General features: G+C 37.1%; 1 protein-coding gene across 3 annotated transcripts in view; it reads right to left on the bottom strand.

Moving 5' to 3' along the window:
• Nucleotides 1–18,962, bottom strand: part of ndrg3a (ndrg family member 3a) — a 68,829-nt gene that overhangs the window by 31,915 nt on the left and 17,952 nt on the right. For all 3 annotated transcript variants that reach the window (XM_028446443.1, XM_028446445.1, XM_028446446.1), the window contains exons 2-3: nt 5,471–5,554; nt 3,125–3,157 (exon numbers count right to left, since the gene is read on the bottom strand). In XM_028446443.1, the coding sequence (XP_028302244.1) occupies nt 3,125–3,157; nt 5,471–5,527 (90 nt within the window). In that variant the 5' untranslated portion in view covers nt 5,528–5,554. The remainder of the gene's footprint in view (nt 1–3,124; nt 3,158–5,470; nt 5,555–18,962) is intronic.

Here is an 18,962-nt window from a genome sequence, read left to right as displayed (position 1 = left end):
AAGAATAGTGAATTTGTGTGATCTTTATAACCGGTATTATGAATTATTCCTATGGCTCTTTTCTGCAGTATGGATAGTGATTGTATTGTACATTTGTAAATATTGCCCCAAACCTCTGCACAGTGTAAATGTGGTGAAATCAGTGAACAGTAGAGAATGTGGATTGTTTTAATATACTTTCAATATCCACACCATCTTCTTGTATCTGTACTTGTGTATTCTTATTGCGGTTGCCGAATAACATGAATTTGGTTTTACTTAATTTTAATGATCATTTGTTTCTGTCAAACCACATTTCAGTAGTGATTCTTCAAAGTAGTTCTCGTAAATTCTCCCCTGAACAAAATGACCATTTTAAAAAGGAAAGATGAAAATGTTTTGTTTGGTTTTTCAGAGACTGTTTTTGTTTGTTGTCCATTTTGTGTCTTTGGAGTCATTGTTGTGTATTTTTCTTTATCTGTGTAGTCATCTTGTACATTCTTAGTCATTTTGTTATTTTGTTGTCATTTTGTGTATTTTTGTCAACCAGTATTGCTTTTTAATTTTGTATGTTTTTTTGGTGTCATTTCGTGTTTTTTTGCTGTACTTTTTTCTGTTTTTCTTTAAATCAGTGCATTTACTTTGTGGACAATGTAAAATTAGACCGAGGATGATTTTCAGCTGAAAACATAATGGTTGCAGTGTTTAGTTTTTTGTCATTTTGTGCGTTTTCAGAGACTGTTTATGTATGCTTGTTGTCATTTTGTGTTTGTGGCGTTATTTCTGTGTTTTTTTGTTGTTGTTGTCGTTTTGTATATCTTTCATTTTTGTATATTTGTAAGTATTTTTGTGGTCAACTTGTGTGTTCTTGGAGTCATTTTATGTTATTTTGTTGTCCTTGTTGATTTTTTTTCAATTTTCCTTAAAAGCACAAAAGTAGACGCTAGAGAGGGCTGCATGTGGCCCGTGGGCCACAAGTTAACCAGTTCATGTTTTTCAACAGGAAACAAAAGAGTTGCAGCATTGATTTGCTATATATTCTTCTTGGTACAAATTCTGAGAAAGTTTATTTTCCAATCTGCTACAAACACCACCTTTATTTACCAAACGATAATTGTATCACTAAAAGCTTGAGGAGTATTCTACACATTATCATGATTAGTTGTTTTAATGCTCTTATTGTGAAAACCCAAAAATCAGTTTGGCTCTCAGACCTTCACAGGGTAAAATAAGTGTTATCGTGATGTGGCGTCAGATGAAAGATGGTGCAGGCGACAGAGCACAGCACTGTATGAGGGTGGAGCTATGAATAATAGTGCTGGAGCATGTGGCATGCCTGCTAACGCTACAACCGCGCCTGCAGAGGCTATTTTTAGCTCTGGTGGGCTGCTGAAAGCAGACGTGACTGCAGAAAAGCCAGTGAGGAATAAAAGAGGTCCACTGCTTTGCTTTCACAATGGCTGATAGAACAGGGCTCCATGGTACTTCTAGGAAGCCGTCATTTAACCAGAGAAGTGTCTGTCACAATGATGAACCGTGAAGGGGTGACACCCCACCCCCCAACATGATTTGGGGGGGGGGTTGTGTTATTAGTTTCATCTTTAGGGTTTCTGCATCATTAAATCCACCAAGGAAATATTACTTTCATCAGCGTTTGTGTATGTTTGTCTGTCAGCAGGATTATGTCAAAAGTGCTAAACAGATTTTGACAAAGTTTTAACCAAAGCTAGACCTTAAGCACCATGTGTGAAACTCAAGGCCTGGGGGCCAAATGTGGCCCTATAAGAGCATCTAATTTGGCCCGCCTGGTAAAAGTAAAAACAACAAAGACGACGATAATATATGTGCAAAATACCAAATAATTCAGTTTTAAAATTCTCAACAACTATAAACTCACAAATTTGATGAAACTACACAATATTTGCAGGGGCTTACATTGTCCCTGTGCCTATATCACACGACCAGAAACATATTTTATCGTAAATTGTGGAAAGAACAGACATTTTTTCTGAAATCTTGCAACTTCCTACCAAATTCTACCACAATTTGAAACAAAATCACAGTTTTGAGGTGAAGATCCTGCAGGGACTGATATCTGTCATTTACTGCTTGGATAACGTCAGTGCCTTACATACTTTGTTTATATATAATTTATACATTAAAGTGTAAACTAGGGCACATTAATGTTGAAATTGAACTTTATTTCACACCTAAAATCTGTGGCCTACTTGAGATAAACTGCTCCATATTCCCTGACTTAGGCCATGGAACATTCCAATAAACTCTGGAGGGGATACGGATCAACATACCCATTCTAGGTTTGTTTGAAAAATAAAAAACGCCTTCTCTGTCATCGTTGGCGTGATTTAAAAAATTCCTATCTCGGTTCGTAATTGACCAAATAAAGTAATCTTAAGTCAGTTTATAGTGTTTAACAAACCCAGATTTTTTACTGACCTGCCACTAGGGGGGAATTAAAAAAAGAAAATAAGCAGTTTATAGCGTTTCAACTTTGTCTCCATTTGCCTTTTGTGCCTAAAATCACTTTTCATTCATTTGATGTCAAAGGATATGGTGATAAAGTGCATGAGAGGATGCGCATGTCTGATTTATGCTGAGGATTAGCAGCTTTATCAGTAAAGAAAAAAAAGCAGTGCAGCTGCAGGATTAGGAGCCTAAGCGTTCTCACAGTAACAGTTATCTACCATGCTAATGCTGATCCATCTGTCCCTCAGTAAACTTTGTGTTTAGCAGCCAGTCTCTGTGTGACCCAAATAACTCCATCAACTGTCCTTCAGTGTGTGTGTGAACTCTACGAGGAAAAGCTAAAGCTGTGAACGTGAGGACCTTGTTCTTTGTGTTAACTCACTCACGCTCATTTAATAAGACCCAAAAACTAAATGACCTTCGTCTTTCATCCCACAACAAATGATCCCGTCTCTACTCGTACACCTGGAATATCTTCACCCAAGAAACCACTGAGATTATAAACGTATTCATTTTAAAAGCACACATATCCCTGGTGGGCAAATTTACTCTGACGTATAAAGGCCTGAAACAAGGTCATGTTGAAGTACTTCCACCCAACCCCCAACCCACAGAATGTCCTCCAGCAAAAGCTAAAAGCAGACTCAGCAGCACTCACCTGGCAATCGAAGTCTTGGAAGTTGCGTGCATTCTGTAAGAAAATAGAAGACGTTGCATTATTATTACGATCCTCTTTACATCACAGATCTTAAATAAATCAGATTTCTAAACCACTGAAAGGTCAAAACTGTTGATTATATGTGAAAGCAGGCGTCTTAAAATACATCATTTCATTTTTATCATAATGAAAATTCTTCTGCTCAAGACCATATTTTTTTTAAATAAATAGAGAGTAAACCTCATAGAGGAATAAATCAAAGATCATTGCTTGAAAAGAGAAAAATGTATGAGTTTAAAATGGCCGGTCGAAAGTTTGGTTTCTTCTCCACTGTAAACACATTCTTATTGACATTGTCAGAAAAGTTTTACGCATTGCATTGTGGGATGTGGAGTCCCATAGACAGGCGTATAGAAATGTTTTTATTTTATTCTTAGTTTGTTCCCAGTATTGCTTTTGATATCACCTCATTCTGTGACACTGGATTCAAATCTTTCCATGTAAACCCCAAAATAAACATCCATCGTTTTGCCACAACTTTTAAATAAACACCAGAAATGAGTTGGTAAATCACCTTGACAGAGTTATTTGGGGCAAACACAAGAAATCAGAGTAAGAATGAAGTAAAAACACTTCTATGCATACGTTTGCAATATCATCCAACTTCCTGTTTTTTCTTGCTACACTCAGTCCTGTGTTAGTAAATGATCTGTAACATGAAACCGTCTCCATATGCTCATCTTGGGGCAACAGATTTTGACTGTTGTGGTGCAGTAAAAATATGTCATAACATTGTTTTTAGTTATTTTATTATTTTGTATTTTATAATAATTAAATGAATATTTTTTTGTTTATTGTATACTAATACAACGCATTTACGTAAACATTTGGATATTTTAATGTGCCATCAGTGCTGTCCTGATTTTAGTAAGGGGTGAGAAATGTTAATGGCGAAGCGGAACCTTTGTGAGGGAGGCGTTGCCCCAGGTTGGGTTTTACGGTGCAACTTCCTGTTAACATTCAAACGTGCTACCTTTCTTGCTTTGGAAGTTTGATTTGCTTTTATGGCTGCTAATGTGCACTTTATTTTATTTTTAGAACTCAAGTAAATGATCTTTAATCATCTGAAGTGAACTTTAAATGTTTTTATGAGTTTCCTTGCCCATGAAGAACATTTATTAAGGGGTTGATGTTAAAGCATTTTCTCCAACCTGACTGAAACATTTGTACAGTACTCAACATTTTTTCATATAAAAACTGAATTTTAAATACAATTATCAACTTGTTACATATAAAGAACAGTTTATAGCGTTATAACATTTAAACCCTGATGTATATGTAATCTGCCCAAAATAAAATGTTTTTTTTTCTGTTCCTCACCATATTCAGGCTCAAACATGGGGTGTATTTGTTTGAGTCCATCTCCAAACAACAAAAATCTGATGCTAAATAAACTGAGTGGAACCTCCATATTGTACCTTTATGGCTCGGTGCTGTTGTTATGGTAACCAGTGCTAGTTATCCTCCTCCTTCCTTTCACTGGTGCTCCTATGTCTACCAGTGAGACAAACATCCAAACCACGTTTTTCCCACAAATGAAACTGAAGCCTGTCATCTTCCCTGTTATTATTATCAATCATTACTTCTTGTTTTTAAAATGAGGTGGCCACTAGGTGGAGTGAGAGTTCAGAGACTCAAGTCTGACTTTTCTTCACATACAGTACGGTGCATTCTCTTATAAGACATTTACAGCCTGAGGAGGAGGAAGAGACAACTCGTTATTCCAGTGATGTAATGCTCCTCAGACCTCACACTCCCGCACCCCCCACACCCCTGAGGACACCCGTCTGTACCTACACCCTCACTCTCCTTTATCACTTCATCAGATTTTCAGACAATGCAGCGATGAGCTTTGATCTGTTGTTTGGCTGTTTTTGTGTCGTCGCTAGCTAATGAGTCGACTGCAGCTTCTTTCATCTCCTTCCCTTGTATCTCATAACATTTACTCAATTATACTTCCTCCTGTGTTTGGTGTTTTTCTCACGCGTCATAGCCCTTATTTTCTAGTTTCTTCCACACTCGTTTCTCGTGGTTTTTTTCCCTCTTTTCCAGTCGAGCAGAAATGAATAATTCACTTTGATGAACCATATACTGCAGCGTGTGCATAGCGGGTTTATTAGCCTATTTATGTGTTTGCTGTAGACAACCATAGCAGGTTTATTAGCCTATGTGTTTGCTGTAGACTAGCATAGCGGGTTTTTATTCACTCTGAGCACACGATACGTTTAATAATCTCAGCCTGTGCTAATACAGATATGAGTACGAGTGCGTCTGTCCCCGTCTTACTTTATTGGTCAGCAGCGGCTTGATCTCAGTCAGCTGTACATCCTGCAGCTCGTCCATCTTCCTTACAGGTCACTAGAAAGCACTCTGTGCAAAACAAAAGAAAAAAAAAGTTACAGAGGGAAGAGAGGAGGAAGAACGATAAGGACAGACACGTTCTTCTAGGTACTGATGTGTCTTTAACTGGTGGCTTTTTGCGGAGGTGTAAAAAGCACTGATATATCCTACTCAAGTAGAAGTACTGTTGCTTGATTGAAATTGTAATCAAGTACAAGTAATTCATGAATAAAATGCTAAAGTAAAAGTAAAAAGTAGCTCAATTAAATAGTACTCAAAGTACACGTTACAAGTTACTTTCACCCCCCACAGTTCCCGTGCATACAGTAAACATCTCATGTATAAACTTAAAAAGGAAGAGACCAAATCTACCACAATAGGAACTGAATTTATTTTCCACAATAAAATAAATAAATAAAATAAAACCAATGAATTCAAATTAAAAGAAAAAAAAATCTCAGGCTCTAAGTATAGAAAATATATACATTTATAAACTCTATAACAGTGCCATGCCAAATGTTCCATGTGGGTAACAACATACTGGGTATAAACCACAACCTGAACCCAAGAAAGGGGCTGGGCTTTGATCAGAAACATGGATTATGTTCAATATGCCTTCATAAACTAGCAGACCATGAAATGGAAATAAAAGAATAATCACAAAAACAATAATTCACTCAGTAATGGTTGGGTGTAGAAATGTAACAAAAGACTTCTTCTAAAACATACTTAAGTATAAGTAAAATGACTGATACCATAAGTACCAATAAAAGCAGCTCAATTACAGTAACACAAGTACTTGTAATATCAGGGCCGGCCTTCCTGCCAGGCAACCCAGGCGGCCACCGAGGGCGCCCATTTAGCACTCTTACCCTAACCCCCCCAAAACAAAAACAAAAAATAAATAAAAAGACAATAAAAAGGTATAATATAGGTGAAACACACCCTTTACAATCACTGTAAATGTTTTTCATTATTGAAATTATGTAACAATACCTTCTGATCTTCTGCACATAATGATGCATAACTACATTCATTTTATTTCTTGTTTTATTCTATATAATTGTATTGTGTTATTTGTACATAGTGTTCCTTGGTTTTAAGATTTTTTGTTACCGACTAGTAAAACCAAACAGGAAAGTCGAAATTTCCTTGCACTGAAACTTAATTTTATTATAACTGTTGATTGCACTGTTTTGCACCATTGTTGTTTTTGTTCCTTCAGGACATTTGCACTATACCTGTAGGTGTTATATTGTATCAGAGTGTGTTATTCAAATTTTTTAAAATAGGTTTTAGTTCTAATAATAATAAATATGAATGTGTACACACTGTATAGATTTTTTTAAGCTTCAACAATTGGTGTGAGAAGTCAGAACCTTTTTCTTTTGGCTGATATAAAGACAAACTCATAATTACTTTACATGAAAACATGTGGCTAGGCGACATGGACCAAAACTCGTCACTATTTTTTCTGAAAAAGACGATACTGTATACAATATCAATTTCAATATTTTTAACTCCATAAAGTCTGACCAAGAAGACAATTCTGGGTTAAATTTGCTGGTGCAAAATGCCACACAGGCATATTTATTAACAAACAGCTGCACAATATGTGCCACTGTTTACCTTTTCTCCTCTAAGGCAGGGGTTCTCAACCTTGGGGTCAGGACCCCATTTGGGGTCGCAAGACACGAGGAGGGAGTCACTAGAACTAGACTAGAACATTTTGAGCTTATTTGTTTATTTTTACCCATTTTACTACAACTACACCAAACTTGGAATATTTTCACCTACTTTGATCACTAGTTCTTGCCATATTTTGGCTCATTTTAATTACTCCCATTTCTACCACTTCTCCATCAAAATTTAATGCCTTTTTTGCACCCTTTCTTCCACTTTCAAGACATTTCTGGCATTTATACACACTTTCCACCACTTTTTTTAAAAAACCATTTGTTGACCTATTATTGTCACGTTTAACCATATTTCATGCTTTTCTTCCCCAATTTAACCACATTGATGATTTATCAGGCCCATTATTTGCCAGTTTAAACTAATTGTTCCTACTTAAAGTCCCAATATTGACATTTTGGCCCCTTTTTAGCACTTTTTCTGTCTGTTTTCCCCCCACTCTAATTTGCAACATTTAACCATTTTCTGTGGTTTTTAAATCCCATTTCACCACCCTTTCCACCATTTTTGGTCACTTTTAACCCGTTTTGTTTCTGATTAAAACAAGAATTTACATCTTTAAGATGACTATGCCATGGTACAAATAATACTAAACTTCCTGGATAACAGTGGATATTATTCAGATAAATAAATAAATGTGGTTATCACAGATTCATAGAACAATGGACCATCATTTTACTGACTTTATGGATGGACCCCAAAAATCTCTCCCCTTTATTCCCCCTTATAGATAGTCCTGTCTCCACATGACTGTTCTTCAATGTTCATGTCTGTGTTCAACCACCTTCAGGTACAGTGGGGGTCCCTGCTCTCTGGAACCTTTATTTTGGGGGTCGCAGGCTGTAAAGGTTGAGAACCACTGCTCTAGTAAACATTAATGTAAGTGATCCCTTTATGACACCATGAAATAAAACTATTCAACTATTAATACAAACTAATTGATGACCAAGCTTTTAATCATGTTACGATTTGAGGAAGTTTCTGTTGAGGTGGTCCCTTTATTTTGTGTTAAATGAGTAGAAGCAGCCCATCAGCATCCAGCTGTGTAAACCTCATTACTGTGTCCGCTGTCACTCAGCAGACTGAGCTCATCATTTACCGACGAGAAAAACAGAAGACCTCCGTGTGCTCCATCGACATGTGACCACTCCATCACTGTAAGTAATGACATCTGCCTGTGCGTAAGTCAGAGCGCCGCCGCTGACTGGCGTCTGCAGCTGTTTGTTTTGACTGTTTGTTTTGAATGTGAGTAAATCTAACAGAGCGTCACCATGCAGAGCTGATGTGTGAAATAATACAGCAATATTGGTGCAATATTGTAATTATTATACTGCTGTGCGTCAGCAGCTGAATGTAAACGCAACAGTTTGTGTCTGAACACATTTGAATGTTCAAGGTTGTAATTTATTCTGCTTTTCTTTTATAAAATAGTTTTAAAATGGACAATCTTGGTGACACTTTTGGGTAATAAGACGAGTCTGCATAGTTAACACTACATTTTCCAGTGATTTTCTTTGTGAAATAATGCAATTATTATACATTTTACCTCAATAAATGTAACAGTTTGAGAATAAACAATTTCTGTTAAATAAAATAATAATTCTGTGCATCATTTACAGTTTTACAAGATGTAACTAATTATTTATGGTGAAATTTGCAATTAATAAGATTAAAAAAATGCATATACTATATTGTATTAATTAATTTACTTCATTTTTTTATTTATTCTTTTCTTTATACAGCATTTTATTTAAACTAGATTCATATTTGAGAAAGAATACAGTTGTTTAAGACTGTGTGTTCTGTTTAAATGTGAAAAAGAATAATATATATTTTTTCAATTAAAATGAAATATATTTTATATCAGTAATTAACTGTACTACTAGACATTTCAGGCGACCCGATTTAAATTCCCGGCGCCCCCACATGGGGTCATTATCACAAGGTTGAAAAACACTGCACTACATTTTTAAGTGATTTTCTTTGTGAAATAATGCAATTTTTACACACGTCACCTTAATAAATGTAACAATTTAAGAATAAGCATAATTTCAGTGCAATAACTTGATAATTCAGTGCGTCATATGTAAAGAATTACAAGATGCGATTAATCGCAATAAATTATTGTGAGATTTGCACTTAATTAGGTAGATAATATATTATGGTTTCATTTATTCAGACAACTTTGTTCAGGAAATTTAATCTCATGAAAGAGAAAGAACTCATAAGGACACATGAAAGTGATCAGTAGATGCTTTGATGTTTTCCTTATGAAAGAACTCGCACATATACATCAAAGCAATCGCAAGATGTCTCTGAAGAAAACTGACAGTTGGCAGTCGGAACATGTCAGGAGATTAAAAATTTCCTGAAAAAAGTTGTCTGAATAAATGATACCTTGACATATTATTTAAAAGAAGACAAACCTGCTGGGATTAGAATGATAATTGTAATCTATAAAAGCGCTCATGTTGCATTAGAAATAAATAGGCATCATAAAGTTAAAATTTTATCTAAAAATAATGTATTACTGAAAGATGGAATGAATTTTGTCAACAGTAAAACGTGTTAATTATGTAACAAAACAGAAGCTATTGATTTTCACAACAGCGTCATCGTGTTCTGAGAGGAGGACAAAAATAACGGCCATCGCAAATTCATTAATAAACTTTTTCAACATGTGAATAATAAAATTGTATTGGGGCAGTTAATGGAGGATGTGACACCACAAAGCTCCATTGTGCTGCCTAATTCTTAACTTCTAAAATGCTTAGCACTGGTCACAGGGCAACTTGGCCTCAAAATTATTTGGAGAAACCACAGGAAAGCTCAGGAAAAACTGCTGGTGTGTACGACGGAGCTACGTCTGATTCATTTAATAAACACACGTCATGTGATCATTATTATAGAGGAATAAAAACAGATTGTCTGGATGTTCATGAGGAAAAGGTCAAACCTTCATCCACACAGATGATGATGATGTGCAAACATGCACAGTACACGGAATAGAAATGGATCAGCTCAGATTTAACAGGAAGCTCTAAAGCACACCTCGTTTGTTTTCACCTTGAAGCCAGACAAACAGGCCCCTCCCCCACCTGTGCTGAAACACTGCCTGTTTGCACAAGGTGAGGACAGGAAGTAGCATTGAATTACCTGGATGTGTCCAACAGTGCGACTCACGCACTGAACAACAGATGGACTTCTAGGTCACAGACCAGATATAGGAAACTGGCGGCCCGGGGGCCAAAATTTAGCAAAAATGATGTTATATGGTGGGTTTTGGTGCATTATATTAGTGTAATTGTGGCTTTTCTTCTATTTTGTAGCACTTTTCTTAGCATGATGTATTTTCTCACCTAGTCTTTGTTTACATGATGCATTTACAAGTTGAAATCTGGGATCCATGACAATGATGACAAAGAATTGAGCTAATAGAAAAACCTAACTTTTACAGATATTCACCTAATATTACAGATATTCTTTCAGTGCTGAAGGGGTAACGAATCATTGATAAACATGTTTAAAGCTTTAAATCTTTGAGCATATTCTAATCAAAGTATTGTGTTCTCCTGGTTCTGGAAAATAACATTTCTAAATCCAGAAGCGTGCCGCTGGACTTCAGCCAATCAGAACTCTTTCTACAAACACGTGTGCTCTATGAGCTGCTTTTGGCTTAACTGTTGGCTGCTCAACTGAAGTCGAGGGGCGTTCAGGTACCTCGTACCCAGCAAAAGTCTCCATAACAGCATTAGACACAACAGTTACACAGCAAATCAGGCGGAAAAAGGCAAACAGAGGTGGAGAAGCAACAGTTTAAAGCCACAAACATACTGAGGAGGAACGGATCGCTTTGTGTCCCCATGGATCCCCGTGACTGTGCAGGGTCCTCCCCCTCCCCTCCTCCCAAAATAAGCTTATTCAAGGTGAATTAATTCTATAGTCTGGAAGCGTAGTGATGGTTGCTCCAGACAGTAACTACAGTGATACGTGCTGCACGTTCATGTTAGAGTCTCTAAAACACCAGAAAAATCCCCAATGACACAAGATCAAGTCCATACATTTGTCACCAGTCTAGATTGAGAAGAAAGTCGCTAAGAGGGTTCAGAAAATATACCGGTACGGGAGGTTCAGTTTCAGTTGCAAAACGGAGCGAAGAGAGGATTCTACAAACTGCAGCTTTAAGAGCAAAAGGCGGGCAGAAAGACAGTAGTAGGCGATTCTGCCCATCGCCTACGCTTCTGGACATCCCTGCATTACACTGTCATTAGCATGAATAAGGTTTTCATGAAGGCTGTCATTACGTGTCGTTCGCTAAATTATGACACCTTTGGAGCTATGTTGGCAAATTTTGGGTTAGGTGGAGGGATCTAGTACGGTTAGGTAGGGTTATGGTTATGGTTAGGGGTTAGTGTAACCGACACTTAATGACAACCTTATTCATGCTAGTGACCAGTGTCAGTCTTTATGTATAAACCTTCAAGTAAAGTCTTACCAAAAAAGGATTCAGAAAACACACAAAAATACAACAAAGACACACTAAACAACCACTTAAACACACAAAATGACTACCAAAACAACAACATATACTAAAGGACATCAAAGACACAAAATGCCAATGAAAATACACAAAATGACAGAAAAATACACAAAATGACAACAATAACAAAAAAATATAACAAAAACACATCAAAACTTGAAAAACACAAAAAGACAACAAAAATTTGCCATACTGACAAAAAAAAAATCTACAAAATGAATTTAAAAACAGTGTTTAGAAATGTCTACAAACTCAAAATGGACTACAAAGACAAAACTTTCCTGTGTTAATGCTCAGATCGGTCATTATTCTAAATGCTGACATGAATGTTGACATTTTTGTTGCCCCCGCTGTGATGGAAGTTGCCCATTTCTGTGACAGAAGATCCAAAGTACGTGCGTAATAATAAATACACACAGAGGAACCTGACAACTTCTTGACTCTTGTATGTATCTGTATTATATTTATACATTTGTATAATTTTATGACTATTATAATGATTTTTTTTTCTCCTCCTGTAGTGTGTGCACTTGTATTTAATCCTTATTTAATTAACAGTCTTTTACTCAATTATGCACATTTTTTTTCTTTTCATTTGTAATATTTCTCCAGCCTCTGAAACAAAATAATTCCCCCCTGGGTTCAATAAAGTATTTTTGATACAGATTGATGTTTCTACATTACATTCTAAAAGGATGAACCTAACTCCGATCATTTCCTGAATGTAAGCCATCCCCCACTGCAACGACCTTGAGCTGCTCATATCAGATAACCTTCAGGGTAAGTTAAAGCAGGTTAGAGGAGGAGCAAACTCAGCAGTGGAAGACACTGACAAAGATGACGTTGCATGTTGACACAGGTCTACTCTCCATTGACCCACGCATTTATTTATTACTAGAGGTCACCACGGTAACGCATCAAGCATAGCAATAACAAAGAAGAGAAACAAACATACAAGTGTAACACAGCACAATCCCCCTAATTACCAAATCTGGTGTTGTAAATACTCGGTAATCAGAAAGGGAAGTTGAAAAAATGCTTCGCGGAAAGCCCGGCTGACAAATCCGGCTCAAGCGTGGAACTAAATAATATTTAGACAAGTGAACAAGGCAAAAAAAGAAAAACAAATACTCTGCGTGCTTGAGCAGATTGAGCTCATTGTGCCGGATCAATCCAACACTTCCTCAGGTCGTCACTGAAAGTAGGAAGTAGATAAAGGCTGCTCACTAATGGGGGTGTTAGAGAAGATGGGGGGTGGGAGGTGGTGGTCATGGGGAGCTTAAAGTGACAGGCAGAAGAGGATGGCTTTCAGAATCCAACACCTTTTACCTCCCCGGGGTGAGGTCAAACCGAGGAGGCTGAAATGTATAGCACAAAGGGGGGGGCTTCTGAAATTAGATCAGTCTCCATCTTTAGGACCACACGTTATCTCAGGGGTTCTCAACCCCATTTGGGGTTGTGAGACACTCTGGGAGGGGTCGCCAGATGCCTTCAAGAAACTATTATATTTTTTGGAATTTGAGCCTAATTTGCTTATTTTTACCCTTTTTCTGCAACTACACCAAAGTTGCCTTATTTAAACCAATCTATCACTTTTTCACTTCTCTATCAAATGTAAATGCATTTTCTGCACATTTTTACCACTTTCAAGTAAGGTTGTCACAATACTAGAATTTCAAACTCGATACCATTTTCGATGCCACGGTAGGGCTCAGCAACATGGCCTTTTTGTAATATCTTGATATTTTCAAGCAATATCACGATGTACAATATATATCTCAATATTTTACCCTTGCCTTGAGATGATGCTTTGATGCTTACAATTGAACCAGAATGGCAATATTCAATATATATTGTCGTTTTCTCTGTGATGTAATGGGGGTTTTCCCTAAATATTATAGGATAGCGTACCTGTTAGTTTCTTTTTTCAGAGGCAAACCCTTAAAATAAGGTAAGTCAGTTAAAGCCAAATGTCACACAGGGACCTTCATTAACAGAGGTGTAGAGAACAATATCAACATTTATAAGACAAATTATGTGCATTTGTGCACATTTTTTAAAAAAAACTTCAGCTGACCACAGTGCTGTACAGTTTTTTAATTATAATAATAATTATTTATTTATTATTACTGACAGTTGTGAATTTATCAGATACAGAATATATAAACAGTTACCACTATTAATACGCGCACATGCGCAAGTACTCGCACGCACTATAATGATCGCCTTCTGAGTAAGGCTGATCGATTAATTGCATTTGCGATTTTATCGCGATATTACATGACGCGATTTCAAAATCGCGGAGGCACACGATTTTGATTTGCTGTTTTTTTTTTTTTTGTCTGCACATGCTGTCAAAGGTCAACGCTACAAGAAGTGCAATCTTTGCTTGACAGCAATGCATTTTTTTTTTTGTTATTGCAATTAAATAAATTGCATTATTTTAATTGCTCCCATTCAATCCATTCAATACATTTGTGACCACACACAGCCTGTCCGCCAGATGGCGGTAATGCGCCCGCATCAGGATTTTACTTTAAAAGTATTATTTTATTTAAACAAAAAGATATATATATATATATATATATATGTATTATTTATATTTCCTGTGCTTCTGATATTTACTCTTTGATAACACTTGAAGTCAATACTTCAGAGCCAGTGAGTTTACTGAATAGTTCAGATGTTGAACAGTTTAATACACACATATGTTTGCAGCACTCTCTGCACTTTGCTTGTTTTTCCTTGATGTTTCCTAACCGGATGGGCAATCCACTGAATACATTTGGAATTCCAAAAATATAACACTGTCTAGTTTTTTTATTAATCAATGACCAGTAATGCATAAAGTACATTTTTGTTATTTATTGTGGTGAACAGAGGAAAAATCGCAGTAAAATCGAAATCGCAATATTGATTGCAAAAAAAAAATCGCAATTTTGCTTTTGGACAAAATCGTTCAGCCCTACTTCTGAGGACTGTCCCTTTAAGGGAGCCATGGTAGCCATGGTAATGTAAAATCAGAGTTGAGTCATCCTGTCTTCTTCCTGATGCAAAACTGAAAAAACTGGAGATGAACCATAGATATTAAGATAAACACTGCGCTGTTAGTATCGACATCACATTTGTTGACTCATTATAGTCACTTTTAACCTCTTTTCACCATAAGTCATGCTTATATGTGCTAATTTACCCACGTTCATCATTTGTCATGCCCATTATTTGCCAGTTTAAACTAACTGTTCCAATATTGACACTTTGAACCATTTTTACCATTTTTTTTGTCACTGCCCACTCTAATTTGCAAGTTTTAACCAATTTCTGTGGTTTATAAATCCCATTTCACCACCTTTTCCACCATTTTTGGTCACTTTTAACCCATTTTATTTCTGATTAAAACAAGGATTTACATCTTTAGGATGGCCATATACTATGGAGCAAACAATAATAAACGTTCCTGGATAACAGTGGATATTATTCAGATGAGTAAATAAATGTGGTTATCACAGATTCATAGAACAATGGACCATCATTTTACTGACTTCATGGATGGACCCCAAAAATCTCTCCCCTTTATTCCCCCTTATAGATGGTCCTGTCTCCACATAACTGTTCTTCAATGTTCATGTATGTGTTCAACCACCTTCAGCTAGAGTGGGGGTCCCCGCTGGTTGAGAACCACTGCTTTATCGTGTCTTGTAGCATTTATTCAATCCAACTTAATTTTTATACAACCAAATACCACAATAAGTCACCTCATATATAGAGAAATATAGTTATAGGACGAATAAAACAACATTTCCTCACGAGCAAACATCATTTATTCAACAGACGACTGACAAAAGTCAGGTGAAAGAAGTCAGCGACAAATAAATCTATCCACCTATCCAATAGTCTACTGCTTAATCCAGATTACAGTGGTGAGAGGCCCAAGTCTATCTTTGCCTACAGCAGGTCAATGCAGAAAAAACACTCTATATCATTGCTAAGTCATTCTGTTAGTTAATTTAGTAAATTAAAGCAACAAGACTTTTCTGACTGAGAGAAAATTAGTTAAAAGCCTGGGCAGAAAGCGTGAGAAACAAGAAAATAATGTAATATAAAACATTTTCAGAGAGTATTTAATGCTTTCTAAAAAAGTAAGCAGAAGTAAAATTGAGGAACTGAGTGTAGGGTGATCATTTGTTATTTGCGCACAAACAAGAGTTCAAACATTTTGACATCTTATTTTATCTGTGGAAATTCATTTTCACAATCCTGAGGGACATATTTCATCGATATTTGGTTCCTCTAGTTTCAACCTAGTTTTTGCTTTTTTTTCCCTTGCTGTCAGAAGCATCAAATAATTTCTATCATTCCGGTCCCATGTTTTTTATATTGTGTAAAGTAATGTATCAACTTTCAAAAACGGTTTAGAAGGATTTCTGTCTAATCGGGAGTAGCCAAGTTGTAGATACATTTCCACTGTGTCTTCCTTATTTTTCCCCAAAGCTCATCTTTAATGGTCAGGTTACCGTGTCTCTATGCCTGGCTGTAAAATCCCTGGTATAATCTGGAGATGGACAAAATGAATACAGGGGAGTGGAGCCAGTTATTTTAGGTAGCAGCCTGTCTAGCATATGTCAACGCTATGTTAAACACCTGTTGTTGTTGGGCCTATTCTGCATTCCACAACCTTGGTCAGGGAACAACTGTGTCGAACAGAAAATATATCTTAATCACATCTAAAACATGGGTTTCTTTTCTTTTCAAAATCAGAGCAGCAGAGGATTGTGTCATTGCTTCATACTTATCTAGTTCAAACCTTCTTCTAGGCTGTGTTTGAAATGCTAACTAATTAGCGTCAAAATGAGAATGTAGTGCATTCACATTACATAATATGGAAAAATTGAGTTCGCGGTAAATTCCCAGATGTAAACTATATATATATACTATACATTTTTGAAGTGTGCACTGTGGGCACGCTAGTCATACTCAACCATCCCATGATCGATGCATCGCAAGCAGAACGTAAATAGGTCTTGTGACCAGCTTCAAGCTAAAAATTCCATTCCATTTCAAAACAAAAGCATCTATTCTTGTTTTCCATTAGTTATTGACTCTTTTGTAAATAGGGCTCTTGTTTTAAAAACAAACCAGAATAGACTAAACAATAGTCAGCTAGTTAGCCAATTAGCTGCTAGCCCGCTAACTTGGCAGCTGGTCTGTCTCAGAGCTTAAGCCGTGCAAGTCCACACACACGCTATGGGGGATGGATCGCTTCTAAATTCATACACACCAGTCTAACGCACGCGTACCTGCCTGCCTAACTTTCACCAAACTTACCTAATTTAAGTAGATAGGTGTAGTGGCAGGTGTGGCGTGAGTGAAGGTGCGATCAGGTGCGCTTCACTATGACGCATTGTCTATGTGACATGTAAACACTTTATTAATATTAGGCATCCAGGCATACATGCGTGCAAGTCAGTAAGTATATGTGAGTGTTGAGTGTTGTATCCTGTCCAATCACAGCAACGATCTGACTCAGACACTACAGTCACTACCACTCTATGGACAGGTATCGTGACACAGACTGTAACTGGACTAAATGGTGATCCATTATACACTCACACACTTACTGTCTTGCACGCATGTATACACCTGTATGCCTAACGATTTTTTCGAAGTGTTAACATGTCACGCAGACGGTGCTACATAGTGAAGCATGCCTGATCGCTATAGCTTCACTCACGCCACACCTGCAGTCTACGTGTGACTGGTATATTTATGTTTGTTAGGTGCACATCCAGGTGTGGCGCAGATGTGCAGACGTGTTAACACGTTAACAATTTCTGCAAGAACACATGCAGACTTGACTTGCGCATTGTGGCCGTGTACCCATTCCGTCTATGGAAAATGTTGAGCAGACAGACATGCAGGTGCAGGATACGCCTTCGTTTACGCGTTCGATAGACTGGTGCGCATGAATTTAGAAGCGATCCACCCCCCATGCATGCGTCACACACACCCCACCTACCCACCCACACACCCCACCCACAGAGAGAGAGAGAGCGAGAGCGAGAAGGTACTGACTCATTAAATTTAGAAGCGATCCACCCCCCATGCACGCGTCACACACACCCCACCCACCCACACACACACCCCACCCACAGAGAGAGAGAGAGAGAGAGAGAGAGAGAGGGTACTGACTCATTAAATCACTTAGGACCAGTTTTTCTTTGCACTTGTTAAGGCGTGTGTGTTGATGGTTTTGTTGTTACGGTTCTTCACAGACACACAAATTATGTTTTAAGTCATGTTCTTAAACTGCCATGTTCAAACGCTCGCATTGAGCACGTTAAATAAAATAATAGTTATATTACCATTTAATCAAAATGTATTCCTTGATCAATGTATTTTGATACTAACTAGGGCTTCTCGTTTTTGTCTTCCCCTTCATACAAGTCTGATCTGGTCTGGTCTCTGATCCTGGCTAACCTGGCATCAATCACTGGTGAGAGAACACCAGATCACATTTAGAAACATTCCGTGTCATCATCAGCCTCCTTCCCTTCCTCCTCCACACCCGCTCTGCTGTTCTGCATGCACAGCTGTTTCCATAGAGACAAACGCGGCTGCTGATGTTTATTCTAAACTCTGATATTCCCCAGGGACTGATGTGAGGAACAGAAGGAAAGAAGAGGGAAACATAACCGTTAAGATGACTTTGAGCTTCAATTCCATTTACCCCACTGGGTTTTTTCTTCCTTTCTTTACTGTAACACAAATGTGACATAGATATCGTCTAGATTTGACAGCAAAGCCAAGTGTAATTGCCACAGAAACGTGATCCCGGATGACGGCAAGGAGATTGAATCTGCAATCTGTGCCGCGATTGCCCTACATTCACACAATAGCATTAGGGCGGAGGAAGATCAAAGGATGACCTACAAAAAAAACATTCTGCCATTAATCTTCCTTCACCGCATTGCATATTATGTTAATATTATTATTATTATTACCATGCCTAACACTAGTTTATATGAAAGCCCAGTCCCACAAGTAAAAAAAAAAACTAGGAAAAGTTAAATAAATAAATAACAAAACATTCTAATTAAAAGTCCTAATCATGTATAGTGATATATAGTCATAATTAAAAAAATTAAGTTTTAATTATTAAATATTACCTCATAATTATGAGATAGTATCCAAGTCATAAAAAAC

The sequence above is a fragment of the Gouania willdenowi genome, chromosome 5 (genome assembly GCF_900634775.1).
Source record: "Gouania willdenowi chromosome 5, fGouWil2.1, whole genome shotgun sequence".
NCBI lineage: Eukaryota > Metazoa > Chordata > Actinopteri > Blenniiformes > Gobiesocidae > Gouania > Gouania willdenowi.
The sequence above is the reverse complement of the archived record's forward strand: the minus strand, read 5'-3'. Positions and strand labels throughout refer to the sequence as shown.